Source organism: Sus scrofa, chromosome 5, assembly GCF_000003025.6.
Source record: "Sus scrofa isolate TJ Tabasco breed Duroc chromosome 5, Sscrofa11.1, whole genome shotgun sequence".
In the NCBI taxonomy this organism is placed as follows: domain Eukaryota; kingdom Metazoa; phylum Chordata; class Mammalia; order Artiodactyla; family Suidae; genus Sus; species Sus scrofa.
The window spans coordinates 11,884,501-11,911,163 of record NC_010447.5 but is presented as its reverse complement, the minus strand read 5'-3'; the positions used below and the strand labels follow the sequence as shown (position 1 = coordinate 11,911,163).

At 46.4% G+C, this 26,663-nt stretch overlaps 1 protein-coding gene across 44 annotated transcripts in view; it reads right to left on the bottom strand.

Moving 5' to 3' along the window:
* RBFOX2 (RNA binding protein, fox-1 homolog (C. elegans) 2) overlaps positions 5,839-26,663 on the bottom strand; it is a 271,803-nt gene continuing 250,978 nt past the window's right edge. For 18 of the 44 annotated variants that reach the window (XM_021091012.1, XM_021091013.1, XM_021090996.1 and 15 more), the window contains 5 exons: positions 23,382-23,421; positions 18,123-18,154; positions 13,637-13,725; positions 13,127-13,199; positions 5,839-11,458 (listed from right to left, as the gene is read on the bottom strand). In XM_021091012.1, coding sequence (XP_020946671.1) covers positions 11,404-11,458; positions 13,127-13,199; positions 13,637-13,725; positions 18,123-18,154; positions 23,382-23,421 — 289 coding nt within the window. In that variant the 3' untranslated portion in view covers positions 5,839-11,403. 44 annotated transcript variants of the gene reach the window in all.

Here is a 26,663-nt window from a genome sequence, read left to right as displayed (position 1 = left end):
CTCCACCCCTGGACTCCTCCCCCAGCCCCTGTTAATCCTGAGATGGCCAGGCACAAAGTCCTTTCCATGTGCTGCCAGCCGACGAGCCTGGCTTGGGCTGGCATTGACTGGGTCACTTCCAAGGTGCCTGTGGGCGTGTTTCTTGCCCCCTTGGCTGAAGGCAGAGAGATTTTTCCTTTCTCAGGAGAATATTGTCCTTAACCAGGAGAGGGAGCAGACTAGAGGCTTCTGGGAGGCTGCAGACCTAGGTTCTTACCCTAATGCCATCACTAACTGGCTTGTAATCTAGGAAAAGTCACCTCACCGCCTCCCAGGACCAGCTTTTTCCTCTTGAAAGAGGGGTTGACTCAGTGATGGTGCAAATGTGGCAGATAATCCCTTGGCTTCTGTGTTGGGCCTGCACCCAGCGTCGCATCCATTGCAACATTCTTGAGCAGCATCTTTGACCATCAGCACAGCTCACGGCAACACTGGATCCTTAACTCTCTGAGCAAGGCCAGGGATCGAACCTGCATCCTCATGGATACTAGTCAGGTTCATTAACCACTGAGCCACAAAGGAACTCCGTTCATTCAACAGGCCTGTGACGGGCTCAGGGTTTACGAACACATTCCCCAACTTGTCTGCCGTGTCAGAATCACCTGGCAGCTTCCAAAATACTCATGAGTGGGTTCATCCTACCTCCAGCAATAAGAATTTCATTGATCTGGGACATGACCCTGATTTGGGGGCGTTTTCAAGGATTTGCGATTGAGCCCTTGAGTTTGGGGACAAGTGCATTAAGGCGTGAGGTGCTTTCTTCGGCCTCCACTGCACAATATACTGTTACATGTTGTAGCATAATAACCGGGCACAGATTTGGGGGGGGAACTGTGAGATCCCGGATCCACCTGCCACAGGGCCTTGGCTGCCTCTTCCCTTGACTGTCACGGACCCTTTGGCAGATGAGTCCTGTATCTCCTGTATTTTCGTGGGAAAGATAGTGGCGCTGGGGCCCAGCAGGGGAATGGACCCCAGATAAGCCCTTTAACAAGGAGGAGGGGTAAATGGTAGGGATGGGGGGCTTCCACCTTCTCCCGAGTCAGGGGGCCCCTGGTGGTGAGAAGCCAGTACCTCTGGATTCTGTTCCCACCCATAGAGTCCTAGGCCTGGGCCTCTGCCCGTCACCTCACGGAGCCCTCTCTGCCTGTGGCCCAGGCACATTTCCAGCCAGAGGGACCATTCAAAATTATCCGATGCCCACATATCAATGGAGCCCCTCTATGCTGGGCATCGTGCCAGGCCCAGCTGTCACCTGAACAAACAGGAAAGGGGTGTGGGATGGGAACGCACAACCTCACCCAGCCCTGGAATGACTGGGCGCTCAGGCGAACCTTCTGGGAGGTTCCGGGTTCAGCTACAGATGATGCTACGGCGGCGAGTACCCCACTTCCTTCTGGGCCAAGCTGTCTCCAGGGAACCTTCCACTTGCAAAGATGCTCCCAACAGCGATGGCACTGGGAGACCTGCCGTGGTTGCTGCTCACCTCTGGGGATGCCAGAAAGAGGTGGCATGGAAGGCGAGTTTGCCAGAGACCAGATTCTCTGTGTGTACAGATGGGGCTGGAGAGCAGGGCGACCTCCCCATTCATGTGAACTTAAACGGGTGTCAGGACACATGCGAACACAACCGTACATAACTGCACAGGACATTCATAATTTTAAAAGCCCCTTTATCGCATTTAAAAATTTTTATTTATTTTTACACAGTCGTATCTGTGGCATATGGCACTTCCCGGGCTAGGGGTCTAATCAGAGCTGCAGCTGCCTATGGCAACACCAGATCCAAGCCACACCAGAGACCTACACCAGAGACCTTGCAGCAACAATGGATCCTTAACCCACTGAGTGAAGCCAGGGAGCGAGCCCTCCTCTTCTCAGAGACATCGGGTCCTTAACCCACTGTGTCATACCGGGAACTCGAAGAAGCCCCTTATTTTAAAACAAACTATGCCTTGAGATGTTACTTCTCACCGGCTCCATGCTCCCATCCCTCATCCAATGGGATCTTCATCACGGAACCTGCAGCCCAAGCTGAGCTCTGACCTACATCCCCAGTGTCCTGCAAGGAAAAGCCAATGATTTGAGAAGAGCCATGACTCAGTTATGCCTTTATGGCGACAGAATTTACACTTGTGAAAAACTGGACTCTGTTGACGTGTTTCAATGCTAGGAGACCCGTTAAACACACACTATTCACCCACTCGAGGGAACATTGTGTAGCGATCAAGTGACGTTCACGAGAGTCAATAACTGCTTCACATGGAAAATGTTTATTTTATCAAGTTAGGGGAAGGCAGCAGGATGAAACTTGTACATATATCTTCTCACTTAAAACCTGACGGGGAGAAGCGCATGCCCCACACCTGGGAAGAGAAAAACCCAAACCAGAAAACCCTGCAAGGAAGCAGCGCAAGGTTCCACGGTAGTGATGGCGAGTTAGAGCTAATTTTGGTTACTTTCCCCCTTTCTTTGCGACCTTTCTGTATTTTTCAAGTTTTCTGAGATGTGAAATACTGTTTTATGAAGCGGAAAGAGGAGCTAATAGTTATGTTCAAATTAAAGAATTTTTTAAAAAGAGGACCAGTTCATGGTCTGCTGAGCTTAGCTTCTTCAGTCATTTGAATGGACGCGGTCTCACCTGCACTTTGCTGGAGGTCACAGGTGGTAGGGGGCAGTGAGTGTATCTTCAGGGGAGGCCGCTGGCATGATATCAGCAAGGGCTGAAAACCAAGATGCCTCGTCTTTTGGGTTTCTGGACCTAATTCCAAGGGGTGTGTGTGTCTGTGCACAGGTGTGCAGGATTTCCCACACCGACAGGCAATTCTGTGACACCAACAGGGAGCTCGGGGGTTGCCGAGCTGTCCTAGAGTCAGGAGAGCTTTTTTTTTTTTTTTTTTCTTCTTCCCTTTTTTTGGCCGCAGGGCCCTGCAGCAAATGGAGTTTTGAATTCTTGGCCAGGGATCAGATCCAAGCTGCTGCAGTAACGTGGGATCCTTTAACTCACTTGCCGGGTCAGGGATTGAACCTGCATCCTGACGCTGCAGAAGTGATGCCACCGATCCCTCTGTGCCACAGGGGGATCTTGCTATTATTTTTATTATTATTTTTCTACTTTAGGGCCACACTGGAGGTATGTGGAGGTTCCCAGGGTAGGGGTCGAATTGGAGCTACAGCTGCTGGCTTACTCCACAGCCACAGCAACTCAGGGTCCAAGCCGAGCTGCGTCTTCGACCCACACCACAGCTCACAGCAACGCCAGATCCTTAACCCACTGAGCAAGGGCAGGGATTGAACCAGCATCCTCATGGATCCTAGTCGGGTTCATTAACTGCTGAGTCACAGAGGGACTATTATTTTTATTTTTTGGCCATGTTCCAGGTCTGTGGAAATTCCTGGGCCAGGGATCGAACCCAGGCCACAGCAGTGAAAACGCCTATGCGTCCTTAACCACTAGGCTACCAGAGAACTCCAGGGGTGCTGTTAGAATCCGGCGCTGGGCTCAGGAGAACCAGCCAATGCAAGAGCAAAAGGTGACCAAGAATCTGCACACGCCCAAGGCAAAGGGGGTGGGGCACCTTCTTTTGAGCAAGATTTTTCCCCCCATTTTCTTTCTTTATCCTTTAGTGTTTTAACATGGTTATTGTTAACTCTTGCCCCACTTTACCGATCGAGGGAAATGAAGAGTTGGATAGAAAGATGATGCCAACATATTGAATGTTAGGAGCCTGGGATGGCAGCTGGGCAGGCCTAGACTTTGCAGAGCTTTATGGACTCTGCCTTTAGTCTCAAGGCAGAATTGGCCTTTTCAGGGGACTGGAGGGAGCGAGTTCTACCTGGGGAACCCTTCTGAGGGAAGAGGTGGAGGAAGAAGACCCTATAAAAGGGGCTGGGGGGGCAGCTAGAGAGAGGACCAAATGCCAGCTCTCGGGTTTCTGCCTGGGAAGCCCTAGTAATACCAGCGCTCTGAAGGGAAGGGCACCACGGATGCTGGCACCCCAGTTCTGCCGCTGCCCACCCCTGTGAAAGGGCATCGCCTCTCTCCTCGGCTCCCTGCTCTTTCACGTGCAATAACACTGCTGGGTCTGGAATTCCATCGCTGCTTTTGCAGCTGTTGACTGCAGCTATTGCTGTTTCATGGACTCTGGGTCAGGGGCAAAGTCAGAGGAATTTATCACCCCGTCCATCACAGCGTGAGCATCAATCAATATGTGGGTGGAGGCGGGGGGAGGGGGGGACTGTGGATACCGAGGAATGGGTGCGGCACCCCGCATTCTGCGGCTGAGGGGCCCTGAGCCAGGCGCAGCCATGCTTCCAGAGCAGGTGGAATCTTTGTCCCAGGACACACCCCTCTTTCCTCAAGATTACGCGCTGTAAACACCACCCCCAGAAAAGTCCTGGGAAAGCGCAGTCTGGGCTTGGCTTGCCTGGTGCAGCCAGCAGGAAGCCTGGGCGCCGGGGACCCGCAAGAGGCCTCCCAGCACCTGCCACGGGGTTGCCAGGAAGATGAAGAGGGTGGGAGAGCACGGGGAGGGGCGCTCGGCATCCCCTGCATCACCAGGGGTGGCCATTCGGGGAGGGCGGGTATCACCCTGCATTATTTATGCTTGTACGTTGCAGACACTGGAGTGAACAAAACAAAGCAGCCGGCCTCCAGGCGCTTCCGATCTGGTGCAAGGAGACCCGTGGGGGATAAACTATCGGGGAGCGCGGTCCGCAGGACCTCAGAGCCCGAATAAGGACGGGGACCACTCCTTGCACAGGGCCGGACAGGATCCAGTTACTACTGCAGCGGGTGTGGAGAGCAGACCAGGCGGGGCTGCTGCGGCGGAAGGGACCAGGCCAGACCCGCCAGCTTTGGAGCGGGCAGCAGCGGAGGGACTCGCTCCCCTGGGCCTGTCGCCATCTGCGTCCCTTGGGAAGGTCCGGCGCCCGGGGAAGCGCCATCCGCTGTCACAGGGGGCAGCTTCAGGGGCCTGGAGGGAGAGGCCGGGCGGCCTCGGGGCGAAGAGCCGGGAACTGGCTGCTGAAACGCATTCCAGAAGTGTGTCACGAAGGGGAGGGCTGGGATCGTGCGAAATGATTTGCAGGTTTCGACGCCACAGGGACTAGAAGAAGGAGAACGCTCGCCTCCAGGAGGGAGGGACGTAGGGGCCAAGCTCCCGAGAAGGTGGGAAGGACGGCGGGTGCGCAGGTGTGGGGTCAGCTCCCGACGGAAGCCGCCTCTCCCGGCCGAACGGGAAGGACGGGGAGGGACGGGAGTGGGTTCCAGCAGGGGTCTAGGTCTGGTAGCAGAAGGGGGATGGGGACGGTCCACCCCTCCGCCCGGAACTAGGAAGAGAGGTGACTGCGTGCATTTGGGAGTCGGAGATTCAGGGGGAATTTCAGAGATTTGGGAATTACTGGCAGGGAAACGAACGCAGGAGGGGGTGGCTGAAGAAGCCCAAAGGCCCAGGAGCCTCGGTGGCAGTGGGAGCCGGGGCAGAGGTGACAGGGAGAGCGCCCCCTGGGGAGCGTGGCGGCGCGCCCGCCAGGAGCGGATGCAGGGGAAGCGGAGCTGCAGGTTTGAGAGGCAGCAGCGGGGAAGCAGCCCCTGCCAGGGCCGGAGCTCCCGGGCTGGAGGAGCCAAAGGGCGGGCGCCGAGGCCCCGGCCTTGGGCTGCGTTTCCCACCCCCTCACCTCTTCGGGGGAGCGGTGCCTTCGCCGCCTTTTTTCCATCTTACAAGTCAAATCCAAGTTCCATCTTTGAGCTGCAGGAGGAGGCAACGTCTCGTAGCACCAACACAAGCAGGCCAGAGAATGGTGTTTCTCTCTTTTATTTAAAAACAGTGCTTCATTACCATTTGCAAAGGCAGAGGCGGTGCTCCTCCTTCGCTTAGAGTTTATAAAAGCCAGCAACATGATCAATAATTTATACACATGGATAGTAATACAAAAAAATAAGGAATAAAAGCTAAAGCTCTAACTACTCCGACCTTCACAATTCCAGCTACTTGATAATAATAGGAATAACCCAATGAATACTGTATGGTCTGAAAGCTACTATACAATATGATTCTTAACAAGAAGGGGAGGGGAGTAGAGACTGTCACAAAGCCCTGGGTGCTTCTCTGGAGGCTGCAGGGAAACAGGACCCTGGGCAAGCAGCTCGGGTGTCCTAGGAAGTGATTCTGGGGGGGGGGTGAGGAGGGGAGGAAGGTGAGGTGGTTGATAACACAAGCATCCCATGTGATGCCCCGTGCCCCAAAGGTACCTGTTTTGCCATGGCAACGGGAGGGGGCCGGAGAAACTGCATGTGGCATGTAGGGATGGTTCCATCCCTGCCATGGGGGCGGGGATGGGGGGAAAAGTTGGGGGGGGGGTCGGTGGCATTTCTAGCCTTGCAAAGATCTGGGCTGAAAAGCTCAGAGACTCAGTAGGTCCGCCTGTCTGGGACAAGGAAACTCAACTGGCTCTCTGGGCACTTTGCAGCCCTGGCTTACGTGTGTCAGTCCCAGGTTTGCTCCAGCTATTCACAAGCAGAATTATAACACAAGAAAGAAACAATTCATATCCCTTAGGGGGGGCCAAAAAAAAAAAAAAAAGATCAATTCGTCACTCGATATATAATACAGCCAAAAATGAGCTGCCAAAACAAGCACACACACACACAAAAATACTGTGAACAGAAAAAATACAAGAAAATGACTAGGCTGGGGGTCTTGATGGGGTGTCGACATTGCTTAAAGCATGTATCAGTCCCCGGAAAAACCAAACCAAAAAATGTTTAAAAAATGCAAAAACTTCTGTACCCCCTGGGACTCTGGCGTTGGTAACGGGCAGGGGGCGGGGAGAGAAAAGAGAAGCCATGCTCCCTTTTCGCTGGCCAGGGAGCTGGGCCCTCCCGACACCGGCGGGTGTGTCCCTGCCAGGCGGGGACCCAGCGCCCCGGCCGGCAGTCTCCTTAAAGGCAGGGTTTGAGTTGTGGCTGCCGAGCGGTTCTCTCCGTTACCAGTCCCTGCCAACCAGCACTACCATGGCTGAATTGATCTACCGTTTTCCTGAGTGAACTGTAACTGGTTACAGACCCGGTAACAGGGAGAAGAACTAGCTACCACGGGCGACTGGCAGGACTTGAGGAATCCCCTCCAGCCCTCGGCTCCTGGCTCCTCGTGCATTTGATTCGGAATTTGAGAACTTGCCTAGGCTGGTGTGCACGCCGCGTTTGAAAGGCAGGTGCTGGGGACTCACTGCACTCACTAAACCAGGGGGCGCACGCTGGCTTAGGACACCCGGAGTCTACTTGGAAAGGGCCCTGCTTCACGCTCTAGCTTTCGGGTGGCTATTGCCCGGCTCATCAGTAAAGCAAGTATGAAGGAAGTACACGGGGAGAGGGGGACGGAGGGAAGAGGCTTTTGGACAGTAACATTTCCAAAAAAATAAAATAAAAAAAATTTTAAAAAAGTGTTTTATGCAACAGAGAATCAAGTTTCACTGGTGTATACTACAAATGGTCAAACATTTTCAAGAGCATGACAAAATAAAAACACACAAATCACGTTGGATGTTCACCTTGCCCACTATGTTTTCCTATCTTAAAACAGTGCAAACAGGTAACTTATGCTTTTAAAACACCACTACCCCTTCCCCACCCCCCAAAGTCCCTTGCCTCCTATTATCCGGGGGAAACAAATCTGCGATTTTGCAAATGTTACTGTGTGAGAGGGTTGCAAGCGGCAGAGAAGCGGCTGGACTTGGTGAAAGGGGGGCCGCCCCGACGGTGCCCCCTTCCCTCCTTACAGCGCCTCTGGGCTTCCTCACGCGGCCTCGGCCTCCTGCCAGGGGGAAGGGGGCACTCCAGCCCTTCCTGCAGACCCTTGGGGTGGCTTCCATCCCGGGCTTAGGCCTCCCTCACGTCTGGAAGCTCCGTGACTAGTTAGAGGGTGGTGGTGGCTCACTGACTTAGCTGCTATTGTTTCTAGGAAAGTAGAACTAAACTAAGAGCAGTTCAGCCCCTGAGGAGTCACTCTGTCGAGGAAAAGCTAATTGTCGATGTCTGTGGAGTTGCTCTCCACTAGCTCCCCTTGAACTAAGAGTTGAGCCCCAGCCCCCTTCTTTTTCAAGGGGAAGTAAAACTGGTTCAACGCCAACTGTGGCTGTGGAGGAGGAGGAGGAGGGTAGGTTTTGCAAAACCTGAGAGCCTTAAAAATGATGACTCACAACAGCTGACGGGGGTTGGTGGGAGTCGAACTAGGTAATGTAAGGAATTCTGAAGAAGCGCTAAGGGCGGCTCTCTGGGCTGAAAGAGGGGTGTGCACATGAAGGTCTCCCCAGAGGCCTCCTGCAAGGAGCCTGGCCTCTAAGACTGAGATGCTCGGGAGAGAAGTCCGTCCGCCTCATGCCTGGAGCAGAGCTGTCGAAATTCACGTACTGTGACTCGGCATCGAGAGGGTTTTTGGAATCATCCACCAGCACATCCTCTAACAAACTCCCAAGATGCCCAACTCTCTTCTGACTCTGTGTCTTAGTCCAATGGGAACCAGAGTCAGGAATAAACAAGCACGGATGCTGTGAAGAACCTGCCTCTGATGAAACTGCCTGTACGGAGTCTCGAAGTTCAAAGGCGGATGGGGAGGTTGAGACCATCAAACCGAGGCGCTCTGAGAGCCTGGATTCTCAGTGCTGACACTGAAAACCAAGGGCCCTTTAATAACAAGCGGGGCTCTACGGAGTCCTTAGTACAGGGAGCCGAAGGAAGCAGTGTTAAAACCAGCCCTGGAAATGCAGCAGAGGCCCGCTGGAAACCACGGAGCCTGCCTAAGGAGTCCTCAGCCAGAACCAGCTGAACTGAAATGCACAAGCGCTCAGGCTCCGGCCGCTCTTGGGGGCTGTGGGAGCTGCCTTCTCTGCCTTTCCCATCATCCTTACCTCTTTTTGGAAAAAAGAATAGATAGAACATTCTTGGACTCACTGCCCGATTTCCCTCTCCTGCTACAGATACAACATTTAGAATTTGGCCTTGTCTCCACTGAGTCGTGGCTTGCCATTTGTGAGAATGGCCCCTATTTGAACAGGACACAAAATTTCTCTGTTTCTTGAGTCAGTAAAAGCTCTCCCTTAAAACAACAGCAAAAGAAAGAAAGGAAAATTATCCTCCCTGCCCTCATTCCCTAGACCTGTGAGAGCCCCACGTCCCATCCCCCACCCCAACTAAAATATATATATATACACACACACAACAAAAATTGTCTTAACAGCAACAAACCAAACTTTGGCTCGGGGAGGGGAACCCTTAAAAAAATGGCCAACGGACTGGGCAGTTTGGCACCCCCTACTCTGTGCTTTCCTCCCCAGAATCTGTAAGAATTGCATCGAGGCCTCTAGCTTCCTTGACGCCCCCCCTGGTTTCAGGGTGGCTCTCCCGGTTATTAGCAGAGAGAGGATTCCGAAGGGGGAGAGGATATGTATTCTACACGACAGGCCAGGTCCCTGCCAGATACATCCCTCTGCTTACAAAGAATGCTTGATGCTGTCACATGTCAGTCATTTTAATTCAGGGACACGAGTCAGTATCGGTCAAGAACATGTGTGGAGGCAGGAGTAAAAAAAAAAACAAAACAAACAAAACAAAACCAAGCAAACCAAAACAAACCCATAACAGAAGCTCCATGTCTCTGAATTACTCCCTTTAGCAGCTATCCCTCGGGTGAAAGGTCACCCTAGTACCAATGTGAATAGACCAGGGAGCCAGACGGACCGTGCTGTTCTATTTTCTAATGCCTTCCTTTTGGAAATGCTGCAGGACCCTTGCCTTTACCATTAATAGCTAAGAGCCAGAGGAGAAACACTGTCTCCTCTACCTCGAAAAGAGACATAAAGTCGAAGCTGGGTAGCGAGAGCAGTGACTCGCTGCTGAGGCTACCACCTGACTCTTTCTGGCAGCAAATGAGACCCTGGTCGCTTCTGTCCCACCTTCCTGAGCAGGAGAGGGGCAGCCTCAGGGCTCCTAGTTCACGTCCTGTAGTGTTCGCACAGACCAAGTGGTCCAGGTGCTCAGTGGGGTGTCTTTGGAGGAAACGAGAAGCTGGGTGGAATGGCCGCGAGGGCCCCAGACTGTGGACTGAGAAGTGACTCGTAAAGGCTGGAAGATGAAAATTCCTATGGCTTTGGAGCTCAGACAAAGTGCCTTTGCCTGCCCTACACGCCCTCCTCACCGAAACCTCCAGGGACAGCTGATCTAGGACTCTGTGCTTTATCTTTTGCCAACAGAGTCTCTGTTGTGTGTTTCAGACTCTGCGCTGACTTTGGGAAAGAGTGAGGGACATCAAGGTGCCTTGTCAGACATCATCTAACACCCCTTTTCTCGCCCTCTCCCTCTTCACTGGCGCGCAACAATTTGTATTCTGGCCCTCAAGCTGTGTCCAGACATCTGGGAGACATCTGGTCACTGGCTATTTATTCGTCTGTCCCTGGGTCCGAAATTCCTGAATCTTGAGGACACGGGAGCAGGGTATGAGTAAAAGGAGAGATGAGCGAAGCTGTGGTTCAATGAACAGGGAAGAAGCCCAGCAGGGACGCTGGGGTTCCAGGGGAGAAAAGAATGATCTTTTTCATACTCCAGAGTTCATTCTGAGACCGGTTTCCTAATGAGGTGTTTATTATCCACAGTCTGAGCGTGTGTTTGGAAATATTAATACCATAATTCCAAAAACGATGCCAACCGGCTCAGGCTGTGCGTGTAAGAGGATTGTAAAAAGAATGGAGAAGCCAGGAGGGAAGAGGAGAGGAAAGTGTCTTCGTAATTCTCCTGCTTTGCAAGCATGAATTCCTACCATCTATTAGTGTGTGGATTCCAGCCACAGCCAATCAGAACTGCCTGCCAAAGACCAGAAACTCAGGAGACGAGGAGATCCTGCTGCAGAGAGATCTCTCCCACTTCTTGTTCCCCAGCCACGCAGCACCAGACACACTTTGGTAATTCTGTCTGCTGATTTCTGATCAGATGCTTTTATCCGCTCCTAATGCCTCTCCTTCCTCATTAACTGCCTCTTCCGTGATTGATAGAATAAGCTAAGCACGGACATACAGACATGGAAATGCATTTTTTTTTTTTTTACCACAGTTTAAAAAAAAAAAAAAAGAAAAGAAAAAAGAAAAAAATGCACAATCTTTGGAACAAAAGAATTAAAGGCAGAAATTTAAAGGAAAAATACATATTCAAAGAACATAGTGAGGTATAAAAAAGTATTCTCTCTTTTTTTGTTTTTTTTTTTTGTTTGTTTGTTTGTTTGTTTTTCCTCTTCATCTTGCTATAGAGTTCCTCTACTAGTAAATATTGCAATAGCCAGGCCTCATGAACTGGGGGGCTGTCCCATTTGCAGGGGTCTCACGTCACTTCAGTAGGGGGCAAATCGGCTGTAGCCACCTCGGTATAAACTCGCCTGCAGTAATTAAAGACATAAAAATAATTAAAAGGTTGATGAGAGAAGCATTAAAAAAGAAGACGTATGTCCTGAGAAGGGATTTGAAACAAAACAAAACAAAACAAAAAAACCCCCAATAAAAACCAGCTTCCTTCGAAACTTCAAAGCAGCTGGTTAGATGTTGTCTACGCATGAGGTCAGGAAACAACTTCCGCCTCTAAGACGCTGGCGTTTCCCCCTGGGTACTGGCAAAGGTCTCACTTACACTCGCGAGGGAGAGTACGAGAAGGCTCACTTCCCTATTCACGTGAATCAGCACCCAGGGAAACTCAGAACAATTAAAACTAGGTCTGTAAATAAAACCACGTCTGCTTTTTTTAAAGTATGGGTCTTATTTTACCTTGATCACCTCATTACAACCGTGACCTAAAGCAGGCTGCCAATTTCACCTTCCTACCCATCACCTGACAGTGAGAACATGTTACTTCTGGCCTCCATCTCTGCATATCCCATGTCTGAGACTGTGCTGGATTTAGACCCGAGTTCATCTTTCACCTAAGAAAGTCTACGTCCTCGGTAATTTGTAAAGTATATCAACTAGGTCGTTTCCTGACATATCTGACTTTTATACACACACACACACACCACACACACGAGTTAAACTGAGCTTCATTCCTTTGTTTTATCTGTATCTACTGGCTCACCTTTTTCCATCGGAAGCTCCCTAGGACTCGCTCTCCTGGGTCACTCCTTTAGTACAGGACTTGCACCATTTTGGCACTAAATAAGACCTCAGGAATTGCCATCACTTTCTTTACACTGTCTCTACCTCAATTCTAAATCCCCACCCCAGGCCCCTACTACTTCCTTCCACAAATCTTCGCCGGTGGAGACTTAGTGTGAGAAATGGCAGGCTCATCCTTTATGTCTAAACAGACCCATCGCGTCGCCTCCTCGGAAACACAGCCATCCATGTTCCCAGGCTGCTTCCCAGTGACACTGTGGATGGCAGAGAATGTCTGGCACAAGGAGGGATCACTGTGGAAATGCCAGTCTTTGCTGAAGCCAGTGAGTCCCAGGCACGAGACGTGGGGGCATCCAGGCCAACACAAAAATACTGCAGTGGGGCTTACTCTCGATGAGCTCTATGGACGTGGGGTGTAACTATGAAAATACTGTATTTCCAAAATGCTACTAGTAAAATACCTTTCTAAGGCATTCGCTTGGTGATTTCTAGTACTATTTACCAGAAGGCTTAGGAATAGCAGGGATATCCTTTGGCATTTGCATTTGAAACAGACAGGTTACGTTTTTGGCAAAGTTTACTGTGGAAATTGGAGAGTCTTATGCCTCCAAGTCTTTGCTAAGACCCATCAATAAAATGGCCCCAGGCACGCATTCATTATCAACCTGTTCAGCATAAAAACATCAACCCGTCCCCTTCTTTCTCCCAAACAACGCTGTTACTCCAGGCACACGTCACTACTCATTCCTTTTTCGGCTCTCCTTCACCCGTCCAGGTGGCTCACACCATCACACACAGGTTGAGAAAGAGATATGAAAATTCTAGATAGTTCTATTGGCCATGGAAGAAGGGGTGACATGATTACCTCCCCAGATCTTCTGTAGTCTGGGATAAAAGTCAGAAGAAGTAAAATGTTTCAAAACAAAGGTGCGTATACTCACCACAGCGCCAACTCCATAGCTAGCGGCAGGGGCGAGGGCATGGTAGGGGTCGGCTGTGTACACCCTGCCATAACTGGAAAAAGAGGTACAATCAGGGAAATGAAGGAAAGATAGTAATCCCCCCAAACTAAGGGGTTTCCTGTGCTGAGGACTTGTGAGTCACTTGGTCTTGGATTGTTATTAGGAAACTGGCAGAATGGAAATAAATCTGTCCTACTCCCAAACGCAGTAATGGAAAGTTCCTCAAGTACTTCTACAGAATGGAAAAGGACGGAGTTGGAGATGAGCAAGAAGGAACTGGGGTCAAAGCTAGAAAGTCGCAGAATAAGCTGGAGGGAGCGGAGAGGCCGGAGTGGGTGGGTTTCTGGCGGGACAGAGCCCATGGGAGAAGGGCTGCAGAGCGCCCAGGTCAGCAGGCAGCCCCGCGTGCCAGGTGCCGCTTTGGAATGGTGTGGGGAGGGCAAGGGGAGGCATGGGGATGGCACAGTGCTCGTGGCTCTCTGTACATACCCGTCGCTGTAAGCGGCGGCGGCGGCTGCAGCAGCGGTGGCTGCGGTTGCAGTAGCAGGCTGTGCATATCTGTAGGCTGCATATCCACCCTACAGGAGAGAAGAGACCTGACTTTACAGATACCTCTCCCCTGGGTGGACAGGTGAACACACACCCACCCACACTCGGACGCACAGGTACATACACATACACAGACGGGACGCACATGGAGACAGACACAAACACAGACACACATGTGGGAAGAGAATGTTTCAAACTGCATCAGTCTGCATGTTATTTGTTGCAAAATTAAGCTCCACAGAGGGCAAGGATCTGCTTTCCAATTTGTAACAGTAACAAAAATAAATACACTAGATAGACTGCCTCCTCTCAGCTCTAAGAAATGAAGACAGGATTTGGGATCTGCCTTTGTTGGAACTTTCAAAGGGAAAATATTTACAAAGAGGTCCAGAGAACTTTCTCTGACTGACAGGAAATGTAAATTACAGAGTTAAAACACACTGTATTTATATGCGTTAACTTCAGCTTCTCTGAGGCTACTCAGATTGACCTACTGCTAAGAGACTTCATTACACGAGGAAAGGGCCCATACAGTGTGAGGCTCCCTGTGGCTTAGTGCCCTTGCCAGAGGCTAAGACAATTTAGCGTATTTAGCAGGAAGAACCAGTGCATATCAGGGGTTGGCCAACCTCCATCTGGGAACCAGTGCAGTTCTGCCACCTGTTTTTGAAAGTAGTTGTGACAGAGACCGTGAGGCCTATGAAGCCAAAAATCTCCACCACGCGGCCCCTACAGAAAAAGTGCGCCAATTCCAACTGCTACTCCAGAGGCGGGCACATCAGATTACAAAGGGCTGAGGCTCCTAGGGCAAGATTCAAATAGACCACAACGCCCTTGAGCATTTAACTGCATTTATTTCCTTCCCTAAATAAGGTTTTAGGATTCTTCCTGTCCTCGGCTTTTCTTCCAAGGGTTCAAATATCCTATCAGTCCTAAAGAGTTTCAAACTCCCCCATCCTGCTCTTTTACAGTTTAGATGAACCAAATACTCAAAGGGTTCTCACTGTGGGGGTGAGGCATATGCACTCCTTTATATGTATTTCAGAGTCAGGCACAAGTGCCACGTGAGACAGGCTATTTAAAAAAGTGGCCAGCGCCTTTTCCTTCTTTTTCTCTACATCTCTAGAATTCATCTATTTTTACCTAAACCTAATAATTCAGGTGAGTACTTTTTTTTTTTTTTTGGCCGTTCTGACAGTATGTGCAAAGTTCCTGGGGCTAGGGACTCAAACCTGTGCCAGAGCGGTAACCCGAGCCACAGCAGTGACAGCACTGGATCCTTAACCTGCTGAGCCGTCGGGGAACTCCAGGCGAGTACTTTCTTGCTTTACAGTAATACAATCTTTTCCATCAGATACAGCTGTGCTGTTCAACGGGGCCACCCGACAGCGCCTGGCAGTGAGCCGGAGCACACCCTGTTTCTGGAGGTTAGTGTGTCCATTTCCCACATGCTTCCTTCCCTGTGCTTGCTACTTCCTATTCCTTCCAATGTTCAATTTTTGCTATGTTCACAAAGGAAGTTTCAAGTTTGTCTTTATTTCTTTATTTACCTATTCAATGGCCGCGCCTGCGGCATATATGGACATCCCTGGGCCACCCGAGCCATGGGTGTGACCTAGGCTGCAGGTTCGGCAACACTGGATCCCTTAACCCACTGCACTGAGCCAGGGATTGAACCTGCACCTCTGTAGTGACCCGAGCCACTGCTGTAGGATTCGTAACCCCCCTGCGCCACTTTGGGAACTCCAAGAAATTTCAAATTTACTTCAGTATCATTTCTTCGGACTGAAAGCAAGTATTTTCTAAGGGGACCCTGTTCTTAGGCATCTGAAAGGGCAGATTCTAGCCTGATGCTTTTATTCTGAGCAAACCTTACTCTGGAAAACCTGCAATTCCTTCTTAGAGGTTTCTACGGCTTTTTGCTTCTTTCTTATACAATTTATACTTTCTCTAACGGAAGAAACTATGGGTTGAATCGGAGCTGTAGCCGCTGGCCTATGCCACAGCAACGCCAGATCCGAGCCACATCTTCGAACTATACCAGGGTTCACGGCAACACTGGATCCTTAACCCACTAAGCGAGGCCAGGGATCGAACCTTCGTCCTCGTGGATGCTAGTCGGATTCGTTTCCACTGAGCCACAATGGAAACTCCAGGAAATTTATTCTTGCTCTTTAAATTTATGCTGCTTGAAGTCATCAGAAGTAGATTCAAACACATTCAAAAAAAAAAAAAATCTTTGATTGGCTTTCAGTGATTTTGTATGATTCCTCCTTTGTTCTTCAAGTGAATGACTAAGAAAAGTAAACACTGCTTTCTCAATTACAAATCCTCCCACAGATATTCATATAAGTAAGAAAGCTCTAATTAATATTACCAAACACTGGCAGTGAAACCATAATGGATAGGGCTGTGGCCGGCAGCACCCGCAGAGGCTGTGCTCCTCTGAATTCCAGCCCGGCTCACACGAATGGGCAGGCCAGACGGACCTGAGCAGAGCCGCACATCCAGACGGCACACATGCGCTGCCGTACATATACACATAAATATATACATTACATGTAAACTAGCTGAAGTGGCTTTTTACCTTATTTCTTTTTGTTCTCCTTAAACTTCTAAAGAAGAAATGAAATGGTAAAAAACATCTGTTAAACAAAACCACATGTAGTTTCCTCATGGCTCAGCTGGTTAAGGATCTGGCCTTGTCACTGCAGTGGCTCAGGTCGCTCCTATGGCACAGGTTTGATCCCTGGCAGGGGAATTTCTGCATACTTGTTGGCTCAGCCAGAAACAAAAAACAAAAAAACCCAACAAAACAACATGCTAATCATTATGGTTGAAATTTTAAGCTCTACATAAACCTTGAAGGCTCAATTTTTCAGTATAACTAGAGATGGTTCTACTTATTAAGAATTACAGTTTACTAGTGTGAAGTCTATAGGAGGGCTATCTTTTGTAAAACATCCTTGTAAACTAGGATAAGGTGGTAAACCAGCATCAGGAGGCTTGACTCTGGCATTCCTTCAAAATCCAAAATAATCTTTAAAAACTGAAAAAGGTAGGGTCATAAAAGCAATTAAATTCTAAATGGAGGCCTTGGGAAAGAAGTCTCCTTCCAAGCCAGAAGAAGTGGAGATAAGCTATGTGCAATCCTTACCTTCTATTCTAAGTGAACTCTAATGTTGAGCTGGAATTTGATGAGGTCCTCTGCTATTCAAATTCAGAACACCCAGGACAGGGATGCAAAAATTTTATTGACAATAAAAGGCTCAAGAAGAATATCAACATTAAGAAAAACTACATTAATTTTTTTTAAAAGCAGGTAATAATATGTCAACATGTCTACTCTCCTAATTACTTTATGATAATGGTACTACAGAGAAGCCCTTTAAAGGAGGGGGGGGGTCTTTGTTTAGGACAGGCAGGTAACATTTTAATAAACTAATTTGGTAATTCACTGGTGACCACCCCAAAATTTGAAAAATTCAATTGTACATCATGGATTTCCTCCTCTTAGATGTATTCTGAGTACAAAGTATTTCTGCTGGTGCTTTACATTGGTTATTCAAGAAAATATCTCACATAATATAAGGAGACAAAAATTCAGATATATTTATTTCTATTCTGGATTTTGGAATGCATAAGGACTCTGGGCTGAGAGCCTTTTCTCAACGTTCATTTCTACTAGCGAGTCTGAGGTGGTTTATAGAACATGAGAACAAAGTGCAGTTTGAAACACCAAGGGTTTCATTGCTGTTTCTTAAGTTTTTCAAAAAGAACAAGGGCGGGAAGGGGGGTAGGAGAGACAGGGTTCAGGCGTGGGGAGGGGATATGGCGCCACATTTATTAATCACATTAAAAACTAAGCATGCCAACATCTGGAGCTAAAACAACCAGCAAAATCACCACGTTCAGACTCGGATTGGCTAACTCTATCTATCCCAGCATTCTCTTGGGACAGCGGTTTGCCCTAGGCTCTACCACAAGCTCGGTGAAGTACACAGCCTCAATTACTAGAGCGTGCAGCCACAACGACCTGGTATTACGGAAACAGTCAGTCACCACTTGAGTTAACATTCCAGACCCTAACGACTGGCCCCTCCCCAGCCCAAGAAATAGTCAATCTTGCCCACCCTAGCCCTGGCCCACACCACAATGTTAATAATTATAACAAGCAGTAACCCATCTGTTATATCAGAGAAGGGAACAGAGACTCCACTGAGAGATTTAGAGTGAGATGTTAACATTTCTTCAGCTGACTGCACAAACAAACAAACAAAAAAAAAGAGGAGAAATAATTCATTTGGAGATATGAAGTCATGAAATAGCTGATGTGTATTGCTTTTAACCATGCACTGATGCAAAACTGAAGCAACCATTAATAATAAAAATTAAAAAGGACATATGTATTTACACACAATCAGACCTGTTTGATCTGAAGCAGTTTGCAGATTCTATCTGTGTGTGATTTGAAATAAAACAAAAAATGGGGATTAGCATGGCCACAGCACACCCTAATGTAGGAGGGCACACACGGACAGCTTTCTGGAATCTGACAGCTCAATAAATTTGGCATGGCTAAGCCTGGTCCAAATACACACATGCCCCTTTAAAAATCATTACCCTCTATTCCTCTGAAATGCATTCTGAATGACGTCTAGTGCTCGCAATTAGGGCAGCCCAGGGCTCCATCACTCCCCTATTCAATCTTCCTGACCCCGTGGTGTGACTCAGCTCCGACCCGCAGTGCTCACTGGTAGGCTTGCCCACTATCAGCACCCAGAATTCGGACCCAGTGCTCTTCTACAGTATTTCCTCTGTTTAAGCATTGTATCGTCTCACTTATCTGTAGCACGGCCCTGCCTTCAACCTCTAGCTTTTTCAAAGGAAAATGCTGGTACCTCTAAGATCCTTTTGCTGTCCTTGTTAAAGTCTTACTTTTCCATTGATTGATGTCACTTCCTAGGGATTTTCTACTTACTCCACCCTGAATCAATTTTATGGTCTAATGAACTTGACCACGTTGCCACGTGATCCCCCCCTCCCCTTGATTCTGTAGCTGTGTTTTAACCAGCACAGGGTGGAAGGGTTCTGCCTATCGTCCCTCTTGTACCCCACCTTCAGCTTTCTGTCTAAGTTTAACCTCTCACTGGTAGACTTTCCCCTTGTCTGGATTTTCACCTGGCCTTTAATTTTATTTTTACATTTTGGTTTTAGGATTTACATTAAAACAGGACTTTGGTGAGCATGTGATGTCAAGACACCTTCTTTCTACCTGGAAGACAATGACATTATGTGACAAGGAAAAGAATGTGTTTTTCAAGACCAGCAGACAAAATTAAAGCTTCTTCCCTACATGTGGTGTTTAGATTTATAGAGTAGGGGTGGGTGGGTGGGTGGGTGGGGAGAATGGCAGATGTGATGCTTCAAATCTTGACAGCAGAACACAGACCTAATCCATCTGGCTTGGGTCTAGTGCTGTGTCTCTGGGCATCACTTTGTCTCTAAGTGACTCTGATTCCTTCCTTTCCTTCACTCCTCCCCATCCCAGCTGAGACCCACGGCTCCAGACTGAACTCGTACGAGGAGAGGCTCTTTAGGAGAACAGAGCTCTTCAATGGTAATATGGCACCTCGGACTACATGTGAAAAACACAGACATGAATGCAAAACTCGTAATAATGATTAATACTGTTAACGCTTTGGACTGAGAGACCGACCTACTTTGGAAAACGGAGGTGAAAAAATTTTAAGGAAATGTTTTAAATTTATCTTAAAATTGAGGTTAAGGAAAAAAATTTCATGACCAACTTGCTATCTTCTGCTTAGTTATTACTTTCATGATAGATGAGAGATGACCTTTTATCAACGAAGCCCTTCAAACACTACTATTCTATATCTCCCCAAATTAGTTTCTTTCCCAAATCCTGCTGGGTAGCCACATAAATAAACTAACTGAATCGTAAAGAGCTGTCTACTGTTTTCTTGGTTCCTGCATCCAGCTATTAGCAAATCTTCTAACAGTGCATTCCTATCCAAATGAACTCACTAATCCCGTCTTAGGGTGAAAGGAAAAGAGGGCCAGGGAAGGAGATGATCCCATTTTAGAGTCCCAGTATGTCTAGGTTTTAAGACAACCTCAAGCTGACGTAGCAGCACAGTCCAGTTACTATTAGGATTTCACAACGGGGCCCGATTTGGGATAGAGGGTCCTGCTGAGACAGAGTCTGCTTTCTCACTTTTCTCGTTCTTCCGTAGTGGTAAGAAAACAGCCCCAACTGCTAGGCTCTCCAAATATAAAAGACCACTTTAAACACCATGGATCAATGTGATTGACAAACTAAAAGAGGTGGCAGTGATGGGACAGTGCGTGTGACACACCTGGTGCGGATGTGTGGCAATGGGACAGGAGCACTGAATTTTGGAGGTTGTGCCCTTGTGTAAGGAACTTGACTGGGTGCACTGCTGAGGTAGCAGGGCTTAGATCACACGCTCACAAGTCTTGATTGTCCAAAAAAGCCTCTGTTCCCATCTCTAACGTGGAGCTGGAATGGTTAGTATAATTCAATTTTTTCACTGCAATCCACAATCTGATTGATTGGCAGGTCACACTGGCACTCCTACCTGAGGTATTTTAGCGCTAATGATTGGTTCCTGTAAGACTATTCTATAACAGAACACAGGAAGAGCAGTTCAAAAAACACAGCTGTGGAAGGAAAACAATCATACAAAAAAGCCCGCTAAGGGGCCCACCAGCCTTTTCTTTCCTTTGGATGCAAGCATGCTTTTCACAGGATGAGAAGGAGGAGCAGTTTGTTATCCCGTTAAAAAAGTGAATTAGGGTGAATTATGTCTTTTCTACTGGTCAAAAAAAGGGGTGGGGGGGCAGGCAGGCACCATCTGCTACACTCCCAAGTCTTATCCTAGGAGTCGCTTTACAAATCATGGGCACAATTGCTAGATCAGTTCTTCCAGAAAAGAATGTGCCACGCAAGACACAGCAAGGAAGAAAATGGCCAGCAGGGATCACAGCCTAGAAACAGAACAGGGAAAGAGATTTAAAAAACCAAAAACTAAACCTTTACAGGTAAATGCTTAAATTAATTCAACTTAAATAAAACTAGCAACTTAAACTCTCTTCCCTCACGTTGTTTCTTTAAGCTCGGCTTCAGGGCACATTGTATACCAGATAAACCCTCGTCTCTTTCTATTTCTAGTCTCTGAGGAAATAAGAACTAAACGTACTTTGAAAGATTTCCACAGAAGGGAAAACAAAATGTACAGAGAGAAGCAGAACAAACTCAAGGTAAAATGACAGAGTTTGCTGTAGTTGTGTGTTTTTAAAGGTCTCCTTTGCCGCCTCGCACGTGGAATAGAAAATATGAAGTTTTAAAAACTGTATGAAAAGTTACACTAGGCCTCGCTCAACAGTTCCCTCCTCACATACTCTTGGTTTTCATTCCCGTAGCTGGATATTATTTCAGCACTCGTGACCAACTTTTTCCTCCAAGAAACTGCTTTAAGGTGACAAGGGGCCATGCTCAAAAAAATGTTTTGGCAAGGTCACTGAATTACTTATGTTCACCTGGATAAGGTGATCTAGCTGGTAGATTAAAAAAACAAAAACAAAAACAAAAACCGCAAGAGTATTTTCTCAACAAATACAGAAAAAACCATCTCTCTATTAATAAAATCATATATTGTAAACTAAAGAAGTGAGAGACCTGTAAAATATTTGGCTGGTTGCCTTAACAAGGTGGAAGCAGACAAATCTTAATAAGACAGGAGTAGGCCACACTTTAAGAAATATCCCAATAAGGAAGATACCAGAGGAAAAGAAAAACAAAAAAGCCCACATCTGACTTAAGAAACAATTCAAGTGAAAGTCTAATAGACCAGATTCCAAGGAAACAACTTAAATAAATAATGTAATGATGAGTTTCATGAGAATGTGGACTAATGTATGTGGGGGAATGTACATGCTAAGATCAAATGTAAACACATATATTCAGAAAAGTGCCCTTTGGTGAAAAAGTAGGATATAGTTTCCCAACCCTCAAGTCTCACTGAGCACACACAAAAAAGATCTTTCATAACTTCTTGAAAACCATGAGGAAAGATGTAGATTTTAATTAAAGGACTAAGAGAGATAATGAAATACGGATTATTTGGATTTTATGCTCGGCTAAAGAAATACTTTATGGAATCTGGGTAAGTCTCAGACTCTCTAAAAAACATATCTACAAAGAGAGAGGGTTGGACCAAATCGTGGCTGAGGTTCCTCCAAGCATGTTAAATTAGAGCATATTTTGAAGGCCTACTCTAAACAGGACCATTCGTAGTTACCCACAGAATCTCAGCGATTGCTCTATCCTCCCTCCACTTCCTGCAATACAACCTCTGAGTGCATGAATGTTTTTATTTTATTTTATTTGGCTGTGCCCATGGCATCTGGAAGGTCCCGGGCCAGGGATCAAACCTGTGCCACAGCAGCAACCTGAGCCGCCGCAGTGACAACACCGTATCCTTAACCCGCTGTGCCACAAGGGAGCTCCATGCTTTTAGGCTGCCAGAGAATCTCTGGTAGACTGTGGCATTAGTTCATTGCTTTGAGAAGGTCAGGGCGGAGAAAGCATTGCCAGACAATTCTAACCTATGTCCAAGGAATCATTTCATGCTGACAAGTTTTTCTTAGGAAATGGTTTCTTAATGATTTTGGTGATTAGACTAAACCTGCATTCAGAAAAAGACCATTTAGAGAGGGGTCCTAATAAGACTTCAAAACTCAAAAACTTGTCTGTCAGATCACTCTGTCCATATTTTAAATAACATGTGACAACCAATCACGGAACTTTAGCTATGGCTAGACAGTTTAAATAACCGATGATAACGGAGGCGTTAATGTAGCTGGTCAAATCAACAAATCCTGTGAGATGGTAAACGTTTGTGGAAGACTCTAGGCTGCTGCTGATGCCACTCTGGATGTTTCCCTCTGGACGGCTCTTAAGAAAGAGCCCCGCACTGGCTGTGGACTTTCTGGTGCAGAGAAGCCTTAGGCCCTGAGTTACCTGGTTTCCTCTTATTCCTACCCGCTCTTCACCGGCATCGATTCCTTATTTCACTGTCATGAGATAATGCTCTCTCGGCCTATGTAAACTCGGGAAACACACATTTCAGAAAGCTCACTGCCCTCTACATAAATCAAAGCGCTAATGATCTAAAGAGGGATGTGAAATGAGAAGAAAAGCAGAAAGGGGAAAGAGTTGATTTAAGGCTAAGCTAGTCCTGTTATTTATGTATGCACATGGTACGACAGTAAAAAAAGACTTTAAACCTGCTGATCATCTCGCAAATACATCAGTGATACACAGAACATCTGTGGGGACGGGGAAGGGAAAAGAATATGTCCAGTAGACTGACTCTAGCAATGATCAGGAAACCCAAAGGCTTAGTTTTTGCACCCAGGGGCAAGCGCAGTGGCAGAGAAGCATGCTTGCATTCTTAAATATATAAATATATATATATATATATCCACAAGGAAAAAGAAAATAAAAATTAAATAACTTATATTAAAAAAAACCAAAAAAAAACAAAAAAAAAAAAACCAAACCAAACCAAAGAAACAGAAAAAAAAAGGCTGGCTTGTCAGGGGATGGGGTCGAGAAGGCCCCAGTGTGTGTACTTACATAGAGGTCAGCACCGTAAAATCCGTCCTGGTAAACCACACTGCAGAAAATCCACACAAAAACAAAACAAAAAAACAAAAGAACAGAAACACATTCCGGTTATTGAGGACGGCAGCATGCACATGCGCTCTACACGGGCAGGTGATGTATGAATACGGAACCTGGGCTCGGGGCGAGCGCGTCAGGGAGGAGTGCAGGCACCCGCTTGCTTGCTTGCTCGCTCTGCAGCCCCGGGACAGGCAAGGCGGGCAAGGACTGCAATGAAGGAATGCGCCACCCGCCGATGTGGTATTACAGTAAGAGGAGAACCACCAAGAGCATGCCCAGACAGCCTGAGACAGCTATGGAGATCTGCTGCACTGGACACATCAGCTTTGCATATCTGGAGTACTTATTTTTTTAAATAAACTTGTCCTAGGAGGAAGTTTTTCTTTAAAGAGCTTCAAAAGGGGTGTGTGTAGGGGGAGGGGGCAGCGGGTGTGTAGAGAAGGGTTTAACATGAAAGGGGGAAAAAAAAAAGAACCCAACGAATTCCATTAGGGCAGGACCTGTATGCAAAGTTATGTCTCATAATTATGTCTAATGTCTTGTTAGCAGTTTCACAGTATCGTGTATTTTTTTTCTGATATCCATACATCACCTGCTTTTCACCCTGCACATTAGACATGCGATAAGATTTGGCTGATCACACAAGCATGCAAAGTATTATTATTCAGCATTTTAAGAACCAATGCAACACCTCGGAAAAACAAGTCAATCAATTCTGACCAAAGTAAACAGAGAAATGTAATTAAAAAAAAAACACAACCAAAAATACCCACAATGCATTGCTTTCACAAGCAGAGATAATGAGCTAAAGGTTAAGGTGATTGGTCCAAGGTCCAAGAATTGAAAGGTGCAGTGGGGATCCCAGATAGTAACAATATAATCCAGAGTGGGAGGAGTAACTGGAAGACTTTAAGGGTTCTTTTTAAACCATAAGAATATTCATGGAATTCTGAAAAATATAATTGATAACTGAGATTCTGGGCATGACCTGTTTTATTTAAATGAGTAAAACTGAGAAGGTAGCTGATTAGCTGATAAGGAATAGAAGAGTTTACTTTCCTGTTGAATTTGTATTGAACAAAGAAAATACGTGACTTTTTTTTTTTTTTTTTTTTTTTAAATCCTGAGCAACACTCAACTATTATAATTGAAACACAGATTACAAACCTTCTGAGGTATTTGTGCATATGATTTTCCCAAAACATTACTTTGGGACCAAAAGACATGGAATAGCAGTAGAGAACAAAGATAAGATTTTCTTCTTTGTACTGGTTACATCAAGATTTGGCTGCTTAAAATTAGATCTGTTTATCATTTATTCAACTAAACATGTCAGAGACTTTCACTACTACCTCCTCTGTTATAATAAGCTATCAAGTGAGGTCATCATATTATAATTTTAACTTGAGTATTTAAATAACTTGTTTATAGGCAGCTGGGAAGTTTCTGAATTCTACTTCCAATGACGTTTTGTTGCGTTTACAGGACAGAAGGATTACACTCCGCGATGTCCCAAGTATGCTGTGCCTCTGTATTACCCACAGCAGGCAAATTAACTCATCTGCGAGGTTCAATTCTATCCATTTTCAGAGTCTCTAATGACAGTTAAAGTCTGACATTAAAAAGTAATCTGCTTCTCAACTGCATTTTAGTTAAAAAAAAAAAAAAGCCTTAATTCATAATGAGAAGGCTGATAAAATGCAAAGCATTGATGCCAAGTGGTGATTAATTAACCTTCAACTATTTCAGTAACGGGATATAGGCAAAGATTAAAAAATACTTCTTCTACAGAGAAGAGTGGTGGCATTCGAAACATGGACACATTTCACAGTTGCATCACTCACTGGGAATATTCACCTAAATTCTACAAGAACTCCAATATTCCCTATGTCAAATGCCACGAGGAGGCTAGAACACAATGAGTAATGATGAAATTAGTTTACTAAGCTGAAAGCAATTTTAGGCCATTCCCCATAAAATACTGGACTTATTCCTTGCCATCTTCCATGTAAACATGTGATTTAGTTAACAAGAAAGAAAACATGGGAAATTAGTGTTCAATGTAATGCACAGAAATTGATGTGATTAGACATAAAGATAAAATATATTTGAGCAAATATATACCTGACACAGACTAAGCAGAGAGAATGCGTTCTCACGTTTGGCCAATATACTGAAATGACCTATATTAAATAGGAACGAATTCAACCACTTTATAAAGTAATTCAGGAATATTAAAAATAAAGAAGTCCCATGTTTCTGGTGAGCAGTATCTCTTTGCAAGCATGATGGTAAAATCTCTTGGACTGAAATGGAAGACACTTCATGAACAATTTTCCTAGTGTGTAGAACTTCCAAGGTTCAATTTTATGTTTTACTTGAATATTCCTTGATGAAACAATATTGCATCTTTATTCACTTCTCTAAAAAGAGATGTCAGAGGTTGAAGGTCAAAGGTCAAGTTGAGAGAAAAAAGGATAAAATTAAAAGTAATGGCAGAAGATGGAGATGATGGGATGCATGGGATTTAAACATCTATAAACTGCAAACGAAAGTTTATTTCTAAAGAAATTCCCTGCCAGTGGCTTCTGGATCCTGCCCATTTCAACATGCATACTTGTCTGATAAAAATGCTTTAATTCTGCAATTGAGGACCCAAATGGCATGTCCCTTTGGTCTGTGAATGAATGCTACATCAGTGCACCTCACAGCCAATTTTGCTGTCAGAACAGGACCTTACAAAGGAGGCTCTCTCCCTTCACATTTTAACTAAGGGGCCATGAATGGGCTCCTGCCATTGCGTTTATGCCTTAATAAGAATATGGGGAAAAAACCTGTCACAGGCAGAGAAAAGATGAAGAACACAAATGTCACATCTTTGAAGAAAGTCCTTGATACAACTAACTTGTAAAAGTCCACTCTTTATAAAAATGTCCATTTTAGGCTGGCCCTGAGAAACAACAAAATCAAAACCTGCCACCTTCACTCCTTCTCCCCCATTCTATAACGAAGGATTTATTTGTTGCTATGGAATCATTCCACTGCAGGAGACACCTCCACACAAAATCAAAGGGTGAAGGATGCTCAGCTACATTAGCTGTTTTACCCTCATTCAGAAGCCAACTGTAGTTTAATTCTTCCTACTTCTCCCTTTCTCCCTTGATTCAATTGGACTTGGTTCGTCTTTGAATTAACCTCTTTTAATCCGTTTCCTACAAAGAAAGCAAATCCATT